Source organism: Ptychodera flava, chromosome 3 (assembly GCF_041260155.1).
Source record: "Ptychodera flava strain L36383 chromosome 3, AS_Pfla_20210202, whole genome shotgun sequence".
NCBI lineage: Eukaryota > Metazoa > Hemichordata > Enteropneusta > Ptychoderidae > Ptychodera > Ptychodera flava.
Genome location: NC_091930.1, coordinates 8,997,157 through 9,023,450, shown reverse-complemented (window position 1 = coordinate 9,023,450; position 26,294 = coordinate 8,997,157). Strand labels below are relative to the sequence as shown.

The window sequence follows — 26,294 nt, the reverse complement described above, 5'->3', positions numbered from 1 at the left end:
AATGCATTCAAGTATTAGTGCCATATGGGAGTACAACTTAATCACTAGTGCAAGACAGCCATATATTGGAATTGTCCACACATGCACACACACAATTACACAAAGCTGGCGTGTGAACATTTTAACCCTTTGAGGGCTGCAATTTTTCCTACCAACATTATAGTGTACGACATTTTACCAATTTTGTTAATTTTTCTTTAATTTTTTGACAATTTTGGACCAAATGAACATCGCATTTTATCGGCTTCAGATTTTTATCAAAATTGTAACAAATATTAGATAAAATTAACTGGTGTATACACTGTATATTTTGATATAGGTGACAAAAATTGACTTTTGCGCTCAAAGGCTTAACGCCACAGTCTGTGTGACCATTGTATCTAAATTTGTGAATATTATGTGAATATTAATTATCATTTTGCTGCTTTTCATATCATGCAAAATCTTCTGTGGCTAATTTACACTGTATCTGCTAATTCGCACAATATCTGCATTACATTGTATTTCTTTCAATCACTTACATGATGAATCAGTCTATGCGACAGAAGTTATTCTCTGAACACAATGCGGATGAATATTTGCAGAATATCATTCTCAGATCTGCTCTTCTTCAACAAAAAAAAATGCTGAACAGGTTACCAATATTTTATGCCTCTTTTTCATCTCTTTGCAGGAAAACTGTACCCTGTTCAAGCACTTCTCAGCATTATATGATGCTCTATTTGTTGAAGCTTATAGGTACCATTGCAGCAGAAACCCAGTGGTTTCGGAACATCCGCGATTTCAACAGAGGAATTACACCGGGTGCCCAGTGAAGCCCCTATTAGCAACGTTGAGCCGCTTACAGGAGGGGCGCACTCAAAAAAGGGACCTCCGCCCAAAGGTGGGCCTGGGAAAGGTGGAAACCAGCAAGGATCCACTGGCGGAAATGGTCCCCGAGGTGCTGGCGGTGGCCAGGTACCCGGTAATAGTGACGTTATCCAAAATTCAGACAGTCAGCAAGGAACCAGTGATGGCAACAGACACAGGGACACTGACAATGGCCACCGTCCCAGCGATGGCGCCAAAGGTGTTGACAGTCAGGGAGTACGACCGCAAAACAACGTTCCCAGGACTCCAGATGATGGCCAACGACCGATTCATAGTAATGGTCCCGAAAATCCTAACAATCAGCAAGGAAAAAAGGATGACAATAGTTCAAGGGGTGCTGACGGTGACGGCTATAGTGGCGCTCCTGGGAGTGTTGACAATCGGCAAGGAACCAGGGATGGCAACGGTCCTAGAGGTACCGGCAATGGTCACGAACTCAGTGATAGTGATGGTGCCAGTGCTCTTGACAATCAGCATGCAGCGAGGCAAAACAACGGTTCCAGGACTCCAGATGATGCCAAACGACCGATTCATAGTGATCCGGGTCCCGAAAATGTTGACAATCAGCAAGGAGACGGGGGTGACAACAGTTCAAGGGATACTGACAGTGCCCTATTGCCTGGTGATAGTGGCACTCCTGAAAATGTTGACCAGCAAGACACCAGGGATCACAATAATCACGGATCAAGCTACAGTGATGGCCAAGAAAATGATGACAATCAGCAAGCAACCGTTAATAGCAATGGTTTCAGTGGCGCTGATCATGTTGCCCAGGGACAGAGTTCTGAAAATGACATCAGTCGTGGAAACGTTGACAACCAGCGTTGGCCAACAGATGCCATAGGGCCTGGAGATGGTGCCACAAGTTCTGATTATCAGTCTCCTTTGGATGAAACATCGGGACACGGAGCATCCTTACACTATACTGATATGCCAAATGCGGAAGTGTCTAGATTTAATGGAAACCCAGTACAATCTTCGGAAAACGCCGCAATCAGTTCAGACATGGATGCACAGATCTTTGAAGATTTTACATTCAACATCGCAGCGTACCCAGACATCCAGCGAGAAAACGGTGACCATGACTATTCCGAATATCAGGAGGGAACCATTGGTAGCGATACCTTTGAGAAAGAACTGAGCCGACAGCAATCTCATGAACATGATGCTGGAGGAAATGGACAAAGTATTGATGATACTACTGTCACTGAAAGTGATGTTGACGAAGAAGGGAGAGCCCAATCTTCGCAGACTACCCCTGTATCGTCCCCTAGTGCCGCGGGGACAACTGATGGGGCTGCCAACGGCGACCAGTCTGGGAGGGAGGGCAAGGAGGGCGGAAAAGGAGGCGAGGGAGAAGACGAGAAATACCGATAGGAAGGTTGGAACGGGGGAGAGGTTGAGTAATGAGCAGGCGAGGAAGGGGATGGATATGCGTTTAGATAATGACATTCAAGAAGATGCGACTTATCGTAGAAAAAACTGACTTTCAGCATTGTGTCAATATGGCGGCCTTGGTGATTCTCAAAGGCATGCGAATATAATATGGCACAAAGGTCACCTATGAAATCGCTACCAATGTAAAGACCCTTACTTCCAGCAACTAAAGATGGCAGACTTAGACATGTAGACACAAGAGAAAATGCAGAAGAGAGACAGCGTCACATGATTCGTCGAAAAATGTTGCTCGCCCGCTCTCATCGCCAACCGAGTAAGCTCCAGACGTTGGATACGTTCCTACGTGAAAATATTGTGTGCTTTATCATAGGATGATAAGCCACTGATGAGGGATCATATATTAAGCTTATGCTATTCTTTTACTGGTCCTTATTGTTCGCCAAACTCAATGAAAAAAAATAATTGACCAAAATTTTTGCCAACTTGTTACTTTTTGTTTCAACAAGGAAGTCACAGACGCTCAGATTCATATTCTCATTGCTGTAATTAGGAAGAAAGTATGGAATTTTTGGATAGTTTTGATCATTTGAGAAACCTAGATTAAGGCGAATAAAATTAGGGTGTTCTCATTCTAGTCACCCCTCCTAATCGAATGGTACATCCCTAAAGATAGGTGGCCAGAACAATGTCCTTGCCACATAGTATGTGTCGATAACACCTGACACATTAAGGACACACCAGGAAACATTTCGCATGTTTCCCGATTCTGTTACAAAAGTCAGTACTGATTGTATTTAGATATAATTGTTCAAGTATCAAGAAACGAGGTATCTTTTTCGATCAAAATATCGGCAACAACCTCCTCGCCTCCAACCGAGTTCCACAAAATCTGTTTCAAAAAAATAGAGTCCTTTCCCTTTAGGAGGGGACGTCAACTCTGACACACTTTCAAATTTTGTTTGTTGTGTTTTTGTTATGGTTCCCTGCTGTAGGGCATTAAAATTTCAAGTTTTCTAGTCTGTCCGTTGTTCGCTTTTGCAGACGTGTTAAATTTATAGTTGGAAATTGAATGGCATGTTAAGCCAGGGCTTTAAATCATTTTTGACGTGACTTTTATAGAAAGATTGCAAATATTGCGTGTCGTATCTATCATAAAAATGCTGCATAGATCATTGCAATACAAATAAAATACCACATACCGTTGTGTATTTCAAATAAAACTTCGCCAATATTACTTCGATGCTTCGTTCTAGACATCTAAATGTAATTTTCTCCCGCCAAAATTGTAGTGCAAAATTTTACCAATTTTCATGAATTTTTCTGTAATTTTTTGATAATTTTGGACCAACTGGACATCACATTTCATTAGCTACAGTTTTTTTCTCAAATTTTGGCAAAAGTCTGAGAAAAACTGACTTGGGTTTATTTTATAAAGGAGACAAAAATAGACTTTGGCGCTCAAAGGGTTAACCGCCATACTGTACTTCAGCAGACGTTTTCACTTTTTTGATGTTCAGCATTATGTTCGTTTTTATGATTCCGTGTTTGACAACATAATAGATCATCGATAAATTGTTGCTTTGGACGAGCGAGACTTTCATGCGTTGGCCTCCGTAGGACACCGCTCTATATTAACAACGTCACTTGTTAGTTTCAAGGAATACAACGATAACAAAATGAGGAAGTCGAAAAAAATGGAACGAGTATTGAGTGTCGACACTAGAACTGATAAACACGTAGATTTTTGGCGGGAAGAATTTAAGACATTTGTGTACTCACTCAGATGCAGAAATGTGTGGTTAATCGTTAAGCCGGCTATACAGAGCCGGAAAAAATAATTCTTTACAAGTTGTTGTAAAATGTGTTTAAAACAATTCATTCTTGCAGAATTTCAGATTGTAGTACAAATTATAAAATGTGAAAAACAAGCTTTTGGTTCGATTCTTACAGCCGACATCAATGTGGTGAAAATTAAGTATTTTTCTAATATAAAACTTGAGTGTTGAAAACTTTTCTGTGTGTTTTGGAACCTTTTATCTTCAAAGCCTTTAATGGATGCAAAACAAAAGGCCTTATTTGAAATACAGACAAATTATATGCATAATTTCATTACGTTCTTTGCCATTAAAACATTTAATTCAATATATTGAGTCTGAATCTGTCAAACCTTTCTTGCATCTCCCTTTGCAGGGGAACACGATTGGAACTAATTTGGGAGAATTGGATTTTCATATTTTTCAAATTTTTCAAATTTCTGAAAGTGTTCGGTGCCCTATAGCTGAATGTTGCAATATTACTAATTACTCATAAAAACAAGTGTGTTATGTGAAAAGAAAAGCAGGTGAGATTATATGTGTTGATTAAACAGACATTACTTTACCATCCAATTATCCAAAATTAGTTCCAATCGAGTTAAGGGGTATTCTTTGAACACTGTACAGTCGGATCCCGAATATGAGATTTCTGTCTAAAAAATGCATGAGCAATGCATTGAGACCTCTCCAGGCAAGGATTTTCCATGTTAGACTGGTGGTTCGTTTGTTTATTTTTGAATGTTGATTTGTAAACATCCTCATGGTGCTCGTCCTTGCTGACGGGCCAACAGAGTCACTTTTTGGTAGTGCACCGTTCGCGGGTGAGGGTTTAAATCTTTGCTAAAACTATCTTCAAGGAAGCCTCAACCATTCTTTCAAAGTCAAGTATGAAAAATCAGTGAAACACTGAGCAAATTTTGGTGTCATATCGGGTCTGAAACAAAATGACCCAAACCTTACCGATATATTGAATTTCAAAGATGCTTGCAAGCCCAAAGGGGAAATCAAATTTTCGAATTTAACAAAACAAGCCGATGAAAACTTTTTAAAACTTCACAGGCTTCAAATTAAGTTCAAGAAAACAACAGACTAGAAAAAAAATATTGCAACGATTTATTTGTCTTGACAAGTGTGCCTGAGGTGTTTTTACCACAAGTGACAGCTTGTTGCTGCTATGATGTTAACGTGAAAGAGTGACCCTTGCCTTTATAAAATTTGCCACGTGGAACAACACGAGAGCGATAATCCATTTATATCTGTCAAAGGCGCGACTTTGGAGTGACTCCGCCACGACAAACGCATTGCACTCTACTGTTGACACGTGCTCGGCGGTGGCGCTATCTACCGAGGTATGTTTTCTTCGAACCAGTTACGGTGTAGATAACCGTGCTTATATCGGTACTCGAAAATGACGGATGTGAGATAAGAATGAAAAACAAAACGTTTACACATGAATGGCAAATTAAACTGTGAAGGTCAAAAGGGCATGACTGAAATCAACTTATGCTGAGGGGCATGCGCACGGCATATTGGGGTTAAATGACAGGTGGGGGTAACTATGATGGATCCCAAACGCCCTTCTCCCTCCCTCCCTCCCCCGCTCCCTACCTCAAACTTACGATTAAAACACACTATCATATCATGAGAAATGCAAAATCGTCTTGTTCTTTTGTTGCAATTTACATCTCGTGTCAGTGACGTCAGTCATTTGCGGATTCCCATGCCAGTGATATACAGGTTTCTCTGGATTCGGGCGGAGCCCCCCCCCCCCTCTTCCCAGATGAATACGACCCTTTTGTCCTTCCTGTGAATTTTCGCACTTTATACCAATCTCAATTGTTTAAATAAAAATCGGCAGACTTTTAATGAATGCGCTTTTCTACAAATATTTACATTTGGTTATCAATACGTGGCAACTTTCGCGTAATAACCAGAAATTGGAATATCCCAGACGATATGAAAGCTCTGTAGTATGGTGTGCATTTGCCTATGTAATCTACATTAATGTTTAAAACGCTATGCTCACCGTTTTGTCTTCAAAGTCTACATAAGCTGTAATTATGCTGTTGCCGAATAATTTTGAGTGCCCTGGAATGACTCTATCATCATAAACTGATGCAACTTGCTTGAAAACGTCATTCCGTGCATGAAGACCCTCGTCACACAATGACGTCACAACGTTCACTGGTGCAAAACCCATCAAACACTCAAGCGAACAAACCAGAAAAAAATCATTTCAGTTTTGCTGCTGCGTAAAATGATCGACCAGGTGTAACAAACTATCATGCAAAAAAAAAAATAATGTCGTTTGACGTGTCTCTCATTTTTGGCAACTTGACCTTGACATTCCGTCAGTGTTATTGTCAATGTCTTCTCACCCGTCTGACCGATTGCCAAAATGTTTTTTGGAAATGCTTCAGTGATTGAACGACCTTGAAACTCTTCTCTGTCTGTCTGTCTGTCTGTCTGTCTGTCTGTCTCTCTCAATTTCTCTATCAATATCTCTATCAATCTCTCATTTGTCTGTGTAGTATGTCGGTTGAAAAATCGGGCCGACCGACTGCCATAGTATTTTATCATGTGCCGTTTGGCTGGCGAAGTTTATACATAGGTGAGAAAGTAATAAATTTCAAAGAAATTGTAACATTTTTAGCATCTTTCTAGAATTATTAAGCAATTAGACCAGGGTCTGTTCTTTTACTATCGATTTAATTAATGATATTAGCTCCACACCGCCGACATGCCGATTAGTTTGTCGTTATCATCAACATCTGCATTAAACATAAATTTATAATATATCGAAGATGACGTGTTAATCCTTGTGATGTGTCAGAGAACGGCTGATGCCGAACAAATTGGCCATTGAAAGGTTGTCAGGATGGTGCAGTGCTTCAAGGGTTTTATTGGTGTCAATCGTAAAATATTGCGGCGAATGTCAACCCCTGTGACCCTACGCACACATCGATAAGTCCCGCGCAGACTTTCACAGTACAACGGACGGCGAAGCTCTGATGGGTGACCAAAGGATTTCCGCGGTTACAGTCATCCCGAGGAAGCAATCGACGCATCAGTTTGGCGACTGCGGTGATTTCGAAACCCGCAACTTTAATTTTTGAATGGCGATACTGAGCTGACTACATCATCAAAGTTTGAACACCCGACCGAACACCATCACGATGAGGATCAGGAGAAGAGTGTCTGTAATTTATGGGCTGGCCTGTTTTGGCGCGTCGCTGTATTTTTACGTCGTAGAGTTCACATCAGTGATTTCAAGCGCGAACCAGTCCTCAGATTCGATATATGCGCAAGAACTTACCCAAATACGTCGCCAGGATCTACAATTGAGCCATCAAAACGGTGTAGAGGGTGATTTTGTCGAGCGTGGAGGTGTTGACGACAAAAATGGGAGGCTCGACTACAATTTTGCGCTTGACAAAAATATCGGCAGAGGACGTTTATTACAGGCCGAGAGCCCGAAGGGTGGGAAGAGGACAGCGGTACTTATCGTCGGACAGTGTCGTACCGGATCGACGTTCCTCGGAGAGTTTCTGAACCAACACCCCGACTTCATGTATTGGTTTGAGCCGTTTCGCGCGCTTGAGATTCTACCGGTAGACTATAGGTTGAAACTAAGAGGCGCGAAAATGCGCGACGCGTGCATCAAAATGCTCTCCGAGATATACACCTGCGACATCATAGACGCGAACGGAGCCTTCGAGGCTCTTCTCAGGTGGAGTCTAGCTTACTCGCGAAGCAAAGCTGTTTTGAAGCTAACGACAGCGAACGAAACGGGTTTTTCTATGGAACATCGCAGCAACGTCACGGTTGCCGATCTGAAGAACACGTGTGCCAAATATCGACACTCCGCCGCAAAGGTAATCCGGCTACAAAGTCTGTCTTCACTACAACCGCTGGTGTCCGACCTTGATATCGACTTGAAGGTCATGTTCCTGGTTCGGGACCCGAGGGCTCTTCTAGTTTCTCTTTACGGATGGGTACGGAACCTCACCGCCGTAAATAAGGCACTGGAGCGTCATTCGGGTGATCGCTCGCCCGCTGAGAACAGTGATTACGATATCCCGATGCTGAACGCCGACTTTGTAAAGCAGTATTGCGATTGGATGACCCTCAACTTCGAGCAAATATCCAACCCCGCCGATTGGCTGAGAGGCCGTGTGAAGATACTCCGTCACGAAGATATTTCCTTTGACCCACGGGCCAAAGCAGAAGAAGTGTACGACTTCTTGAAGATTGGTATACACTCTGACGTCACGCAGTGGATACAGGAAAACACGAACGCCCCGCTGAAGGCTCGCTACGGAGTCATGGAGACCAGGCGGAATTCCAAAGCGATGGTTTATACCTGGAGGTATCGGACACTCTTCTCCGAAGTTGAAGATGTTCAGAGAATATGTTCGGACGCGATGGCTGTTTTTGGATACAGGAAGCTCGATTCGCTCGCTGAATTGAGAAATCTATCAGTTCCTACGATATTGTGACCTTATTTAATGTGTTATCACCGTCCGTCAATTTTGAAAACGAATCATAAACATTATTCGGTGAAAGATCATGCCAGAGGTAATTATAGTCTCACTGTCAAAAACGAATTTTCCGCGGCATGTTATTTTATTTTCCATGATGTCAATGATCTTTTGATATATCCTTTCATATTTCCTAAGAAAAAACAAACAAACAAACAAACAAAGTCAGGAAATGACAAAGAAAATGGCGCTCTTGGTGACATTTTCTGCTACCGATGCTGTTTCGCCAAGTCCTGAATTCTTCAATCACCGTGAAACTTGTTGCTAACATTTAGAGAAAAGGCAGAGTCATTCAGCGAATTTCGACTCGCTCAGCTGCGCATGCGCACGACAGCGATGCAGCAAACTTGTGAATCCTTACTATCAATCAATTTAATCTCACTAGGGTCAGAAGAGATCATGATTTACGGGGGCTTATAGCATATGTGTTCTTTGAGATTTGTCGATACCAGGGGCCTAAAAACCCTGTTAAACGTACTACCAGGTGTATCGCCACTTTAATTCATCACACAATTGTCACAGCTGGTGCGCGGAATCGTTTTAATACATTGTGTCAAAACGTTTTGGTTTGCGGCTCAATCATAACAAATCAGTAAAGTAAAGGCTTTGTGCACTACTAGTTGTGCCAGAAACAGTTAATTATCTTTGAGTGATTTCAGCAGTTTGAAAATGCGTTAACTTTCACTAAACGAACCTGGCATGGGCAATACAGTGTATTCCAAGGCAAGCGACATTACATACATACATACATACATACATACATATATACATACCACAGGGTGTTGTCTAAATGTCCGTCCCCAGGGGTGGGTAGGTGTTTCGTTGTATTGCTAGATTGACCAGATTATCACCGGATTAAATTTGACAAAGTCAACAACGAACGCGCCAGTAAGGTATAACTGAAGACTGGCGCGTTCGTTGTTGACTTTGTCAAATTTAATCCGGTGATAATCTGGTGACAGCGTCCACAGCTTAGTAATTTACCCTTGCTTACTTTGGCCAATTAGGCACTCAAACTCATCAGATAATAGATACAGCATGTTGATAAAACGTTAACGCAAGATTGTCAAGGGCAGTGCTAAGTTTAAGACCAAAACACCAAAGGTTGGTAGAATATATCTTTATTAGCAATACAACGAAACACCTACCCACCCCTGGGGACGGACATTTAGACAACACCCTGTGTACATACATACATACATACATACATACATACATACATACATACATACATACATACATACATACATACATACATACATACATACATACATACATACATACATACATATATGGCTCGGCTAGTCTCAGGATTATCTAAAGACAAGATAAACATTGTCGACTAACACACAGAGACGAAATGACAACAGGACGTACGACTGACAGACAGACAGACAAACACAAAGACACTGTAGACAGACATAAAGACGTAAAGGTATTATAGATTTTCAATACACATCGACACGCAGACCGTGGGAAACTTTCTGTACCAGACAGAGTATATTGAGTTTTGACATTTCTGGAGTATCGTTTATTGTTTTTTTGTTTCAATCAACGGCATGTTATACGTTGTCTCGATATCTGCAATCCCAGACTCGTATCAATCGTCTCGGTTACAAAGCAGAAAGTACAGACCGACGATAAATTAATGGCCCTTTCATACTTTGATTTTCACTTTATTGCATAACAACACACTTCGGAAAGTGCAGTATAGCAAGAACAAAACTAAACATTGCATAAAACATTGTTGTCTATGTCTTTACCTGCAGCTGCTGGGGGAAACATAGTGTTTGTAATATATTTCATGAGAGACAGCGTATTATCTGAAGTTAAAATGTACAAAAACTTATCTCTTTCATTTAAACTATCAAATATAGGATAATACAACTTCATTGAAGAAAAGAGATCTTCTCTATCACTATTATATTTTTGACACTTCATTAAATAGTGAAATTCATCCTCAACGGAAGACTTACAAAATTTACAAAATCTGGATTCAGGCGGAATTCTTGGTTTTGACCTTCTGCCCAACTCGATTTGTAAACAGTGATCAGAAATACGAAGTTTTGTGACCAATTTTTCTACAGCGTAAGTTCTTGATATCCAGTAAGTAATTCTCTCAACCAAACTTAGTTTTAAATTCTCTGTACGTTCTGAGCTTATTATTTCCCTTCCCAAGAGACTTATTATCATTGTGTAAATCACTGTACCAAGAAACTTGATATTGCTTGCGTAAGTTATTCTGGACAATTTTAATAGTGGCATTAATGTTGACTGAACTGACTTAACATTTGAAACAAATTGGACTTTAATGAACGGTGTACTGTACAATAACCCAGCTAACCGTGTTAAGTGTCGAGTAAAGCGACCTGCGTAATATTTTAAAATTCTGGTTCGACGAATTGTCAAATAATAACCCGTGCTATGCATATAACATGTGATTTGTTGAACTAATAGTTCATTTGAAATTTATGAAGTGCTAAGCCTCGTTGCTCGGCAACGCCACTATAGCTTCAGGTGTTTCTTAATAATTATCGAACTCAACGGAACAAGTACACGTGTAAGAAATCTATGTCAACATAATATTTTTGTCATCTGAGTCAGTTCATGGTGTTGTTTGATCGATGTACATGGCAAGTATTTCACCTTTGAACTTTGACACGACCTAGAATTCACGTTGATTGTTTACAGTCGAGTATCACGCGATGTGTGGAATTGAATCAGCATTATAGTTTGGTCATAGTGCGACTCAAAGCAAGTTTATATGAATACTTTTGAACGGCTCTCCAGATTGGAATAGGAACCAGACAATATGATTTGAGAAATCAGAATGAAAAAAATTAAGGTAGTATGCACCTCGAAAGTAAAAGACATAAACTTTCACTGAAATTTTCCGCAGGGAATCTTTCAACCATTCACTTTAAATTCACAGTCAAGAATAAAAATCGGAGGGTCACCGTACAAATGTCGGTACTAAAGAAAGAAATTACCCGAGATTGGCCACCACTCCTGTGTTAACACAATGGAGAATTTTTTCGATTTTCAAAAATCTAAGACGGTGATTGTTTTTCTTTCTCAAAGGGTTTCAAAATGAACCCCCACAAGTGGTTGATCACAAAAGTATTGAAAAAATTTGAGAGTCCGAATATCTGTCCCCGAGGCGCGTTCAACCTTAAGGTTCTGTTGTTAGTTTAAATGAAGCAGCTGCGGTCAACATCGTGTCCTGTTGTGTTCGCACCCAGATATAGAAAAGATAGAATAAACTCATTTTAACAAAAAGCTTTTCAGGCGAAAGCGGTGAAAATTAGCATCGATAACACAAGGGATTAAACTAGTATCAGACCTTTAAGGAGAAGTCAAAAGGGGGCGGTCGCGCACTTATATAATGCGCAAAATTCCCTCAAGTAGAGGGCTGTTTCAGTGTGACGCCCTCTGTAGACCTATTATATTTCTCTCCCGTCGATATACCTTCCTTCCAACCTCCAAAGGCCTCACGTTTAATATTCCTCTCGTGAATTTTTACGTCTTTTCGGACGTTCAACTTCTTCGCGTATCGTTTTGTGTATTTAGGTAGACAGAGAAACTTTGGGGTTTTTTTGGAAAAAGATAAATTTATTTCAACACAGTCGCAAATAAACAAATCTACATAACTGTGAATGAGACTCAGAAGCCTTGCAGAGAGAGAATTCAAAGCTACAGCGCCCTCAAGAGACCAAACGCAAGTTTTGGCGAGGGATTACATTCAGTGGTGAGGTGTTTCTCATCTGTAACTCCCTGAAGTGGGTCTTTTTTGCCATACCGAGGCAACCAAGCAGAAAGACTGAAACAAAATGTCTTTGCCGATGAGTTGGTTACTTCCATTACATACTCGTATCGGACAACGGGAGGGAGAGAGCCATTATGTAGAACGTAGATTTTAAAGAAGAAAAGAGTGTACGATATGATAGAAAACAGCTTCCCGCCAATTGTTGTGAGCGAAAAAATGTGAATGAAGATTAGTAAGAAGGTAAATGTGCTTTTTAATGAATAATTTAATAGCAATAAATAATTAATCGGAATCGGTTGTCTCATTACTTCTTCGTTATAACTCTCTTCCTATATTTTTCATTGTTTTGTTTTTTTCATTCATATAGAGAGTAGAGTTTCTCTGTCAACACCGAATATTTGTTGAAATACCGAGTATTCGTCGTTACCACCAAGACCGAATAACGGTCTAGTTATACGTTTGCCACTGGAAATTGTTGTTGCTGTGTGTGCGGAGCAGAAGTCACGCCACGCGCCGGCGCACGCTTTGTGAAGAGCCGAAGTTTGTGGGGGCGTTCTGCAAAGAACCAATTACTATGCCGCTGCAATTAACATCCAGGGCAAAAACACCCGGTAAGGGTCTGTCACTTAACGGTTACGGTTGTCGTACCTTTATAACTATAAATCACATTTACTTATTTATTTATTTATTTATTTATTTATTTATTTATTTATTTATTTATTTGCACACCCCATATGGAAGCGATTTAAAAGTATTAAGTGAGTGAGACGTTCTGCGTTGAGGGCGGTGTTTCAGCTCGGACGAGCCGGGCGAGAGTGGATCGAAAGATCGGCTGTGAGTGACGGATTGGTTGAAGAAGAGCCTGAACGAGACTAAGCTCGGGGGAAGTCGCGAGAAACGTGTCGGTTAGCTTTTCAAGTGATTAGGCGATGGTAAACCGGGTGTACGGATGGGTTGATAGTATAGTGCACCAGTGGAGCATGACGGGTGTGTTTTGGTGTGTTGTCAGCGTGGGTGTTCCGTCGCTAGGCTACAGGAAGATAATTGCACATAATGGATGGCAGTAACACCTTAAAACCATAGGCCTTTTGAATTTTGTTTATTTCTTCCTCGTGGGGCTATGTTCGAACACAAGACGACCATCCGGGAACCGAACAGATGTTATCAGTACACGGTTAGCTGTTCCCCTGCTTCGATAACGATAATCGAGTTCCCAGTAGAAATAAATAAATTAATGAAGAAAGCAGATAGGCCCCGTAATACAGGCACTCCTGCGGAGTCCGTTGGGATCGACAGTTCTGAGAGCCGTGCTCCCGAATCTGATGACCCGGTCCCTCCACCGCGCCAGGGTGTTGAGGATTAATTTATGTCGCTCACATATACAAACTTAATTCACGTCCCCCCCGGACGACATTCAACAAACCGCCGAATTTTAGGATAAACTAAAATGTGCAAGCAGGATAACTTAGTATGTTGGCGCGCATGCATAAACCTCGATTCTATTTAGAAATACTGGAAGAACATTTCCGCGGATCGCTATTGACAGAGTACAACACACGGAAATGCACTGAGCGCCTGCGGCGATTCCGATTTAACCTTTGACCTCCCGAACCACATCAAGAAATTTCGTTTAGCGCGACGCGTCGCGCCCGCGGAATCTCCTTACACGACTTACAACATTGGAAATGAATTTTTCGTATCAAATATTTACAAGTGACATTTGAAGTAAATCTGTTTATATTGTCGGGTGAAGTCAGGCAGCTTGGCAGACAGCAGTTGTGAGCTTTCGACATGAAATTACAATCCAGAGAAAAAAGTGAACTTTAACACAAAATAAAAGCGCACCTGTACCTAGTAGGTAAAATTATTAAATCGCTAGGCAAATTTGCCTGAAGTTTTTTTTAGCAGAAGACGCCGATATGCCTCAGTGGCGGGATATAATCAAGCTTTCCGAATTTACTTTTAGATATGCATCGAATTTTGGGACCATTGAGACAGACTATCTTCAGTAACTAAATCTGTGGAATTAGCTAGGACCCCGCATTGAAAGACCAAACTCTTTTTATGAATACTATTAACTCAGCCCTTCCCCCGCCGAGGAATACTAAACGCCACTTTCGTGTCGTTTAATGTAGTGTTTACTTTTAAATATACTTATGTTGACAAAGATAAAGTAGTCAACGCAATCCAATATCATGGTAGCAACCTTTAAACAACGCAAACCGCTGAATCATGCGCCTCGGGGGCTGATATATAGACTCTCAAGTGTTTACAGCTAGTTTCTGCTCTGCCGTGCGCTGTATACTTTTATTCCTGCGCCGGCGATATACTTCATATTTCTGATTTATCGTCTCGCTTTCATGAAAATGGCAAAGTCGACTCCCCCTCCGCACCCCACTACATGATAGACATCAAAGGAATGGCGGCCATTTTGAATTTCACATGTTGTAAATAGTAATTAGTTTGTTAACCTAGAAAAGTGAGATTTTTATTCTTTATTTTTTATTATGGACAGAGAATGCTCGGAAGTTCCCTGGAGACAGGTTCAAGTCAGCGTGAAGGCTTGAAACTGTAGGTTTTTAGGCGTGTAGCTCCTTGAAGATGCAACATGGGTAATTTTTTTATCCCGTAATATTCGATTGAAAATCGGAAATGATCACCAGCTTAGCAATGCGTATCACTCAGAGACGTGCACGAAACATCGTCTTCGTTTGTATAAAAGCCACGTTAATTCCTTTGGCGTGTTTGAATCGCCGGTATAGCGTACACGCAATGACTGATTCATTAAAATATATTTAAATAACGTTAACTTTTCCTGTAGCTTTTTCTTTGAAATTTTCGAAATTCTTACCCAGCCGTAGCCGCTATACTGCAGTCGGCAACGGCACACGTGGTAAGCCCTTCACCGATGACCCCCCCCCCCACGATGCTTATACGTCAAAAGTATACTTCATTCAAATTGTGCAAATAAACGGCCGTTTGGTTTCAACATTTTGTAAGGTTTCTACAGGATGTTATTTAAGACACCGATTAGATCATCTTGATTGTGCTTCGCACGTCTACTTTTTTACGTCACGCCCTCCCGGTCAACTAATCGCCCGAACGTTGTCTGACGACCAGCTCAGTACCCTACATCGTTTTATGCCGCGGGGACCATCGTACTTTCATTTACATTTGCATCGTGGACCAATTATCTTTCTCTGGCCATCCACGTGTATGTTTTTCCTTTCCCTCTCGCGTCTGCCAATCAGTCTGTCTCTACCCTTCCCCCTTCTCTTTGTTTCTGTGTGTATCTCTCAAGGGCTCTCTCCCTCTCTCCGCATGTTTGTCTGCCCGTCTGATTGACAGTTTATGCTTTTCTCTTCATGTCTATTGTTCTGTCTCTCTCTTCCACTGTCCGTTTTCATGTACCTCGCCCGTACGTCTGTCTCTATCGGTCTGTATCATGGTGGCGTCTAATAGGCTCTGTCTGTCTCCCCGAGCTCCACTCCGTATGTCTGTTTGTCTATCAATCTGTCTGCCTGTCTGATATTCTCTCTCTCTCTCTCTCTCTCTCTCTCTCTCTCTCTCTCTCTCTCTCCCTCTCTCCCTCTCTCTCTCTCTCTCTCTCTCTCTCTCTCTCTCTCTCTCTCTCTCTCTCTCTCTCTCTCTCTCTCAAAATTATCATGTAAGGAATACGTTTAATGACCTGTTTAATTTCACACGTCGTGACGTTAACAAAACGTCCTTCTTTTATGAAGAATGTAAGACATTAAAGGTCTTCGACAGGTTCTGAATAACTCTTTATTTTATTGTCGTATAAATATTTCACCTCCTCTATCATGTATTCGCTATTAAACTTAATAGATAGCCGTAAGGTGTGGCCCTTTTTGCTGATTCTGTTCATAGGAGTAAATAAATAACAATGAAGCTAGAATTTGTGTACAAGTCGGGAATTCAATAAAATCAATAAGTATCGCGGCCGTGAGAAACGTATGCCTGTACTGATACTCAGCCCCCTTTTGATTTAAAATCCTCGCGGGGTTTAGGGAAGCATCCGGCTATCTCGCGCTTCTCCCCGGAGGGAGAACTATGAGCTGCGGCAAGTGATTGATTCGACCGCTCGTGTGTGAAGGTTACAAATTTCAGCGGACCATAGCTTTGTCAGTCAAAACGCGAGGAGGGGAAAGTGAAAAAAAGAAGAAAAAGACTGGTAGCTTGATTTGAAATGAGTAAGCGTAAATAATACATAAACGGACGGTGAGCTGATCACGCGTGTCAGATGACTGGAGTGTACGTGCAATAGCAGCCACGTGGGACTCTAACGAGAGTTCCGACCTAATCATGTTTCTGTCAACCTTTCACAACTGCGTGCTATTCACAAACAATTCGTGTTCGGCGCGCTTTCTCATCGCCGCTGTTCCACTAGGGAGGGAGTCCATCACAGCGCACCGGGTAAGCAGATATCAAACGCCGGCGGCTTCTCGCTTGAGTCGATCTACAGGTGGGATGGGAGAGATGTGAAGTGAATCCTCCGTGTGATGTCGTGGGTAAGCCAGTCGGCGATGCGAGGGAGTACTTAACAAACTAGCTGCTAACGTAGGACAAGTTAAGTTTCCGAAGATTCACGAAAGATAAGGCTCAGTGATAACGGGCTTCATTTCATGCAATGATCAAACGTAATGTGACCATATCGCCTTTACGCGGCTGTGTAATGTGAACATCAAAGCCCCCGTCAGCTATAAGGTAGAATGCGCCTCGAAAGTGAAAGACTTGAACTTTTTCTCAAGTTTTCCTGAAGGGATCTTTCAACATTTTTCTTTCAAAATCAAGAATAAAAATCGGGGGTCACCATGCAAATTTTGGTACTAGAGAAACACATAACCCAAGATTTACCGATATTTAAAATTCAAAATGGCCACCATCCCTGTGTTAACTCTAAGGAGAAAAATAAAATTTTCGAATATGGAAAAACTAAGATCGTGAAAAGTTTTACTACAACAGCTTTAAAATGAACTCCCACAAGTGGTAGATCAGGAAAGAATTGTAAAAGTTTTAGAGTCAGAATATCTGTCCCCGAGGCGCGTTTTACCTTAACTTTTTAAGCATCTTCACCAATATCTGAAATGTTCGTAAATACAGTTTCTTGTTCCGCCATCCACTGCCAGTATGTTCGATACCTGGTGTCTGCCTTGCCAGCATTGCCTGTATGTGTATGACGTCAGATGTTATTTTTGACAGCTGAATGTCAGTCAGTACTTACTATCGGTCGAAATAACGTATTATATGTTACGCAATTCGTCGTGTCGGGCGAAGAATATTCCTTTTTTTTGTACAAAAGTTACATACATGGTCAGCTCAACACATAGAATTAAAAGCACAAACAAACCAATTAGGGCAATAAAATATGCACTTACTAAGTAAATTAACAGACATAAAAATCAGAGCCTGTCATTTGCTATTTATCCAAGCGTTGACTCTTTTAAAAGTAAAGTCATGATTCATCAGACATGCGCAGATTGAAAAATATAACATTATTGATGTGTAGGAGTTTAGAATAATCACAGATGATATTTTGCCTTTCGTAGCATCTTTCGTGTGCAGAGCGTAATTGAAGTCGTCATATCGGGCAGGATATTGTGTCCTTCCGCTAATAAAAGTCAAAGACGAACATGCGCGACCTGACTGAATCTTTGCTTTGTTCGACCTTTTTTTGTCAAGGGTGTAATCATATCAAAGGCGACGCTGAAATGCATTAGCCAGACGCTGGTTTAGTTACGTCAACACGGGGGGTCTTAAATTACTCGAAGCCGAATCCGTGACACCTGAGTGAGGGATAAAATTCGATGTATTTCCATCAAGGTCCATTAATTAAATTTCCAACACCTGAATCGAGGCGACTGCTTAAGAAGATTGTCTCTACCCTGGCGATTTTGATGGATAATTTATCCGTGTTATTTTGTAAAACGGGTGATTTATCAAAATAATGTGAAACATTCACATAAGCGGACGCATCAGAAGAAAGCCTGGGTCCCTCGATAAATGATGTTCTGCCAGTACCTGGCTCAATGCGACCAGTGTACTAAACATTTCCAATTTGAAATGCAGTATCGTGTCTTGACATGGCTATTTGACAGGCTATCGTCAGTAAATGTCGAAAAGCCGAAAGAGTGCAATTTATCATGTAAAACCCATCGCTGCGTTATACATACTAAATAACTACGTCTAGGTATATCTCTCCCTTTTTCTCTCCTTCAATCTCTCTCCCTCTCTTTCTCTCTTATCTCTCAATCTGTCTGTCTGTCTGTCTGTCTGTCTAGTCTGTCTGTCTGTCTGTCTGCCTATCTATCTATCTATCTATCTATCTATCTATCTATCTATCTATCTATCTATCTATCTATCTATCTATCTATCTATCTGTCTATCTATCTGTCTGTCTATCTATCTATCTATCTATCTATCTATCTATCTATCTATCTATCTATCTATCTATCTATCTATCTATCTATCTATCTATCTATCTATATGTCTATCTATCTGTCTATCTATCTATCTATCTATCTATCTATCTATCTATCTATCTATCTATCTATCTATCTATCTATCTATCTATCTATCTATCTATCTATCTATCTATCTAATTCGAGAGACAAATAGACAGCTATTATTTGTCTGTTGTCTATACCTATGTAATTCGAGAGACAAATAGACAGCTATTATTTGTCTGTTGTCTATACCTATGTAATTATCTATATATGATATATTTATATAGCTATTTAAGTATCTGTCTGTCTGTCTGTCTGCTGTCACCTATCAGTCTGCTGTTTGTTTGCCTGTATGCCTGCCTGTCTGTGAATGTCTGCCAGTGATCTACAGACGGTTGTCTTGGTATGATGTTCAATTTTTTTTTTGTTTATTTCAATTATAGGTGGTTAACTTCAGATAGGGAATGGAGATTCTGACTGATTTATTTCTATGAGCGATAGCCGTAATTTCTTTAGCATGAGGAATTCTTGTATTCGTTTGGCAGGGGTGTATTATAGATTTCTTCCAGCGCTTACATTATCTAGTACCCATGCATGTATTTCGTGGTATTACAAAAGCAAGTTGCGGATTTTCTTGAACCAAACTTTCACAATGGCGCTGTTTCTTTAGGTCACGGCGACTCGCTCAATTCAGCTTTGACGAACGTTAGCTGCTGAAAATTGGCGCAACTTTCTCGTACTTCCGTTCTCGTCTTACTCTCAGTGGTTATCTTGAGCGAAGCCCGATCGATGATTCGTTCAGGAGAGGACCCGTTGTCGGAAATTGGAAATCTCTGGACTTTGTGTGAGATCGATAGCGTCAGAGATCGCATTGCCCCAATGATGAAAACCGATAGTCGTTGGCGCTGCAGCACGTCTAGTAGCCCATGTGACAAATCTCTTACTACAGGCGAAAGACGTGCATCGTGTTAAAACGGCAAAACTCTTATATTATCTTCTGCATGTATCTATGGTTGTGTATATGTTTATACATTATGCATAACATAAAGAGTATAGCGACGTAGATAGGCAGATAGACAGAAATACAGATAGATAGATACATGTAGATAGATAGATAGACATACAGATAGAAATATAAATAGAGATAGATAGATAGATAGATAGATAGATAGATAGATAGATAGATAGATAGATAGATAGATAGATAGATAGATAGATAGCTCGATCAAAACAATAAATTATGGCATTTTAAGGAATGACTTGCATGTGGTCAAAGTTACACGGCCCAATGTGTATGGAAAAGATGTGGTATTTTGTGTCAACTTGCAAACGCCTATCACGTGTGAGATTTTGGAAGATATCAACACGAAAGAAGATAATGCTCCGTTACACATCCGTTTCACAATTGTAAAACTTTTAAACTTATTACGAGAGAATTTTTCAGAGAAAACCAAAATCTTCGGCTCAGAGTAAGTTTTAATTCTTGGCTTTAACGGTTTCATTCAAAAGATATGTGGATAGAACTTATACTCCGAGTATATTCACATTAAACTTTACTCAATACCTATTGAAAAAAACAGCAACATTCCACTGAACCTTAACTCCGTGCAAATTTAATAGGGACTGCTTGAGCTGTCATTAAATCGCACTCTGGACAGTTCTGTGTATTTTGCTGTGACTACGGGTTATTGCACCCTCAATAACGTGTCGCCGTGATTTAACGACATCCATGACAAAAATGTGAGAGCCAATGTTTTGTTGTAATCAAATTTTTACGCTGTCAGTGTCAGCAGAGACCGAAATCCAATCATTCCGAGAGAGACAAAATATCTTCGAAAGGATGCTTGGGACTACTTGCAACGACAATAAACTGACGAAAGATATATTTTGTATCGCAAACGTGAAATAAATCTTTTCATCACCTTTTTGTTTATCAAATCATCGTATGAAACTTTCAGCGTCTTTGTTCGGTACAAAACAAGAAGTCACTTATTACAAAACGCTGTATCAGTAATTATATATATATATATATATATATATATATATATATATATATATATATATATATATATATATATATATATATATTACATTATATTTATATATAATATTTAATATATTATATATAAAATATAATATAATATATAATATAATATATATATAATATATATATATACAATGTATATATATATATATATATATATATATATATATATATATATATATATATATATATATATATAATGTGTGCCCAGCGCGTAATTTTGGTAATCGTTTTATAGTAATTAATAATTATTTAATGGATAAAACTTCCATTTATTGATCGACATGGACCAGTGTCAAATGTTCAAAGTGATCGAGGCAAGAATCATCGACAGATAGTGCAAATTTGACGTACTAACTATCAATAAATCGGGGAAGGCCTTATATCTATATTATACCGAGTATTTCCTTGATGAACACTTTTCGGTACAAAAGGTTATTAGTGTGCAAATCAGGTTCTTGTTTGCAAGTCATATATTTGAGAGGACGCACTGGGTATCAGGCTTACAGTGATTACCATATTCGAATTCAGTTTTTAAGATGCATTTACCGAGTGTCAAACGTTTGACACGTCTGCTGCCTCTAGATAATTAGGACTTGTGTTTGAATATGAATCCTGCAAACGTTGACATAATCATGCAATGATCCCGAGACACGACACAAGATATGTCCTCTGTCTAGTGTTCCCGCGCTTTTCGTGATCGGTTGTCACAAACGTCAATATTCGAGAGAATTCTGATTTTATTCTGAAAGCATTAAATATATTCCATTATCATGATGTCGTGCGAACCAGACGAAAGATCAGGCAGAACTGAAGTGTTTACAATAGTCACTTCTTACTTGTTTTCACATCTGACTTGCAATCAGTTTTAGCGTTCATTGAGAAGCCAAACGACAGGCGACCAGACACACAGACACACATCAGCGTGACGTAGAAGTCCCCGGGAATAAACACAGTTAATTAAAAATCAATTTGCAATAATTATGTCTCACACGACTGTGCCTGAAGCATTTGACATCACAGAGTACGGTCTTCAGGAAAAACCCGATCATACTAATAGTGACGATATTGCACGATATTGAACGTCCTTGTCAGTATCAGTAACCAGTCGCCTTCACATTAACTTGGTCATTATTAATTGTTCAAGGCTCCAGGCCACCTAACAAATCACAAATCTCAGCCAACTGACTGAATAGCGTCCTTTTAGCTTCCGCAGTAATTCATGGCTGCACAGAAACGTTCCAGACTTTTTACATCTTTCACAAATCACAAACGCAAATAAGCCCACGAGAAAAAAGATAACTATCGTCCTTGTATATCTATCTATCTATCTATCTATCTATCTATCTATCTATCTATCTATCTATCTATCTATCTATCTATCTGCCGTTTGAGTATTTTTTCCCTCTCTACCTTTGACGAACCGTAAACGACCGATGGCTGTCATTATTCTAAATATTTCACGGTGACATTCCACGTCGTTGAATAGCTTTGACATCTCTCTGATTTTCCGAAGTTCCAGGGTTCGCCTGTGTCAATTAATTGTAATTCGATCTTTTGATTGATGTTTCATGTCTTGTTTCCACATCATCACTTGAAGGGATTAACCCTAATTGCCTGACAAAAAAACTCGCCTACAGAACTTACTGCACCGTACCGTAATCGCGTTTTCTTCTCACTTCTTTTTATCACCACCAGCAAATCGGCCCTATTTCAAGACCTAAGCTTAACACTAGATAGTAAAACAGTGTGACATCAATACTGATTTGAATATATCAATCATACAACTGAATTAGTGTAGCTTGATGTTTGAGATTGTCTACGGTTGTCTAATTCGCTCGCGCCTCAAGTGATGTAGTTTATGGTTAATGGCACTGCGATATGGCTATAGAATTCACAAGTGAATGGAGATGGATTGTCAGCAAGGCGACAACACACGCACTATGGGGTAATGGTTCAAGTACGTTCGAAGACGACTGAACGATATTAAAACAAACATATGACGCTTAAAAACTTCTGACTGGCGCGTTTATGGCTTTTCTCAGCTCTTATAGCCATCAGTGGTCGATGTATTAGGGCTTTTTAGAAAGGTCGCCGGTGGTTCAACATCTTCCATATTCTTCTCCAAGCAACAGTCCCTCCTGCACTTTGTCCAATCATCACAGAGCTCATAAAATGGTCATACGCACAAACAATTGTACCACTCCTACTCGCCCCTGAATGCGATATGTGCATTCCCGAAGCCATTTATTGCGTTCGTTTGCAGGATAATTGACAAATGAAAGTGTGAAATTCGCATGTTCTTATGTTCATAAAGATTGACCAGATGACAAGTTTCGCTTTTCCGAAGTAGGGTAACAGGGCGTTTTCCGGAATGAAAGCCTCAGGCAGTTTCTCCCACATGGCTTGTAAACTACAACTGTGCCACAACTCTATTGTCAATGGAATTATGCAATTAAAGGCTGTCTCTCTGCAGTTACTCCCATACGACTAATACATCATTCGTAGCCTATGGGAATAATTAAATACTATTAAATTTATATAAAGATATATCGCAAAAATGACCTACTCAGCATCACATAAACAGACGACCAATGGTAACAATCAAACATCCGGTTTCTGTAACTTTCGATGTATTATCTGTATTTGTTGTCATGTCCAATGCTGTTGAAGAACTAAATTGTATTGTTTTTTTTTATTTCATAATAAAAATTCATGTGCCAACAAATGTATTACAATTGTACACGGAGCGTTGTGTTAACATAGGTAACAATTTGCATTTCGACATTTTTGGGGAAGAATTATACATCACAGTCTCAGGGTAGACCGCAGATAGATATTCGGATCTCATATTTCTACAATCCTTTTCTGATCTACCACTTTTGGGGACTCATTTTATAACTCTTGGAGAAAGAAAAAGTTTTACCGTCTTTCTGTGTCGAAAATCCGAAATTTTATTTTCCCCATAGAGTTTAAACAGGGATGGCGGCCTTTTGTAATTTCAAATATCGCTAAATGTTGGGTAATTTGTTTCGCTAGTTCCAAACTTTGCACGGTGACCCTCGATTTTTATTGTTGATTTGGCAAGAGAATGGTTGAAAGTTTCATTTAGGGAGCTTTGAGCAAAAGTTCACAGTGAATTTCAAAATAGCTTTGAATTTCCCAACGTGCTTGGGTGATTAGAAAAACGTTTCTGATGACAGAAAATAACGCAAACTTCATCCATTGCAAACATTCATTACAAACGTTCTCTTTCTATAATGTTTGCAACAATTTAACCCAATACGACGTCCACTGTTCTACATGTAACTTATAGAACACGTTGAGTGTAGGAAATACCAATCGTTGCACCGAACCGTATACACTACCGCACCGAGAAAAAAAACCCATATAGTATCGTTGGGGTTCTGTACAGTTTCATCGCCGGGAAATGTAATAAAGGCAATATAAGAACAAGCAGTTATTGTACGGGTGAGTTTTTCAATTGGAGCGCGGCAACACTGACGATGTTGGCTGTGGCACAGTGAACGTCGTATTGGGTTAAATTGTTGCAAACTTTATCGAAAGACAACGTTTGTAATAAATGCAGGTGGTGTTATATTCTATCGCCAGAAACGTTTTTCTTATCACGCAAGCACGTTGAAATTCCAAGCTATTTTGAAATTCACTGTAAGTTTTTGTCTTTCAAGGCGCATACTACCTTAAAGATCCATCAGCTGTAACTTTCGTCATTTTTAAAATTTGTTTGTTCTGTGTATCATCTGCAGTTTCTGGTTTGAATCCCGGAACCATGGAGAAATTCCTAATATTTAGCTCATAAATATACCCTATATGAGTATAATCTGCATTGTTATTGTTTAAATTTTGTATTCAGGTCCGGACTAGAATACATTTATCAACAATAACAATGGTCATTTCACATATACAGGCTGTGTTGGCAAGCAGGACACCGGGCATTGGTCATGATGATCGGATTAAAGTAAAATTCTGTAGTTGATACATTGAAACAGAGTGGTGAAAAATTAGTCAAAAGTTACAGCTAATGTCCCTTTAAGTGCAAAATACTGTTTTATGTTCTAACCGGATGAAAGAACGTTTATAAGCGTTGCTTTCTTACGGTACTTGAACCAGTTTGAAATTTCAGTTCCTGATAATATAGACTGCGAACATGTTTGCTTCCAAGATGTATCCAACTTGTTTTTGTTTTGTTTTTTTGTTTTGTTTTGTTTTGGGAGTTTTGTCGTCAATTCAGGTGTAAAAGTGACTCACGAATAATCGTTAATATTATTACTAACACCCTATTAAATGTCTGGGTGCCAGAATGTCTTTCAAAAGAGTGAAACGTCTGTGGTTGCATCTCTTCTCATAAGTTTCATGAAATTAATTTAAAAATAAAGTTATGTTTTGTCACTCAATCACCGTGAGATTTGTCTTTTCGCAACAAATCTCCTGCAGCAATGTGTACGTCGTACAATTGATCATAAGAATGATATTTGGCGATCCATCCACATTTATTGCACCCAATGAAAAAGGTCCGTATAAGAAGCCAGATATTATATTCATGTTCGCGCGAAAAGTATAAAACCAAAACCGACTCTTCTAAAGTTTATGTCGCTCAGAAAAGTTATTTGTAATGACAGCCTGCCACGTCTATGTTATGGAGTGATGATTGCTTTGTACAAATGGCATTTAGACTTTGATTTTTTGTATGGTTTAAATTTGTCGCCCATACAGGTCATTCTCTAGCGGACATATCATCACCAACACAGCCGATAACGCCAAAAGATGTAATTAGGGGCAGCGAGAGATAGGATGAGTGTTATATCACGAAAGCACAACAAACGGTGCCGATGAGCCTTACATTCACAAGTAAAATTATTTCACTCTTAAACCGTGTTTATTACCGCGTGCACGTACCATAGTTTGGAAAAATTCGTTCCGGGACAACATATTATTTGTCTTATAAAAGGCCAGCTTTGTGATTCATAATTACATATAATGACATAATTTTCACTGATGAATGCAATTTTATCTCGTTTGCACAGTAGCTAGAACAGGAACCCCTGTAATAGAAAAATCTAAGCTAACAAGTGTAATGACCAATTTGGCTGATACTTTATTGCAACGTCTATTAACTAATTTATTTATTTGATTATTTATTTATTTTCTATTTATTTATTTATCCATTTATTTATCTAATGACTTATTCACTTAAGGTACCAAGACAAGAAATGTGACCTTTTTAATCTAACAATTCTCTAACGGTTAATAAACTCAGAACCCCCGTAAAGTATACATTTTCTGAAAGCCTACATATATGGAAACATTTTGGTAACCACAGTGTCACCATTGTTTACATAACTATCACGTGACAGGAAAATTTCATAACCTTTCAAA

General features: G+C 39.6%; 1 protein-coding gene across 1 annotated transcript; it reads left to right on the top strand.

Moving 5' to 3' along the window:
• Window positions 1-7,726: 7,726 nt before the first annotated feature.
• LOC139130321 (carbohydrate sulfotransferase 3-like) lies at window positions 7,727-8,581 on the top strand. Its single transcript, XM_070696077.1, has one exon. The coding sequence runs from the start codon at window positions 7,727-7,729 to the stop codon at window positions 8,579-8,581; it is 855 nt and encodes a 284-aa protein (XP_070552178.1).
• The last annotated feature ends 17,713 nt before the right edge of the window (window positions 8,582-26,294 follow it).

Bases quoted from the DNA above. Each gene is read 5' to 3' on its own strand.
- LOC139130321 (XM_070696077.1), top strand. From the start codon at position 7,727: ATGCGCGACGCGTGCATCAAAATGCTCTCCGAGATATACACCTGCGAC.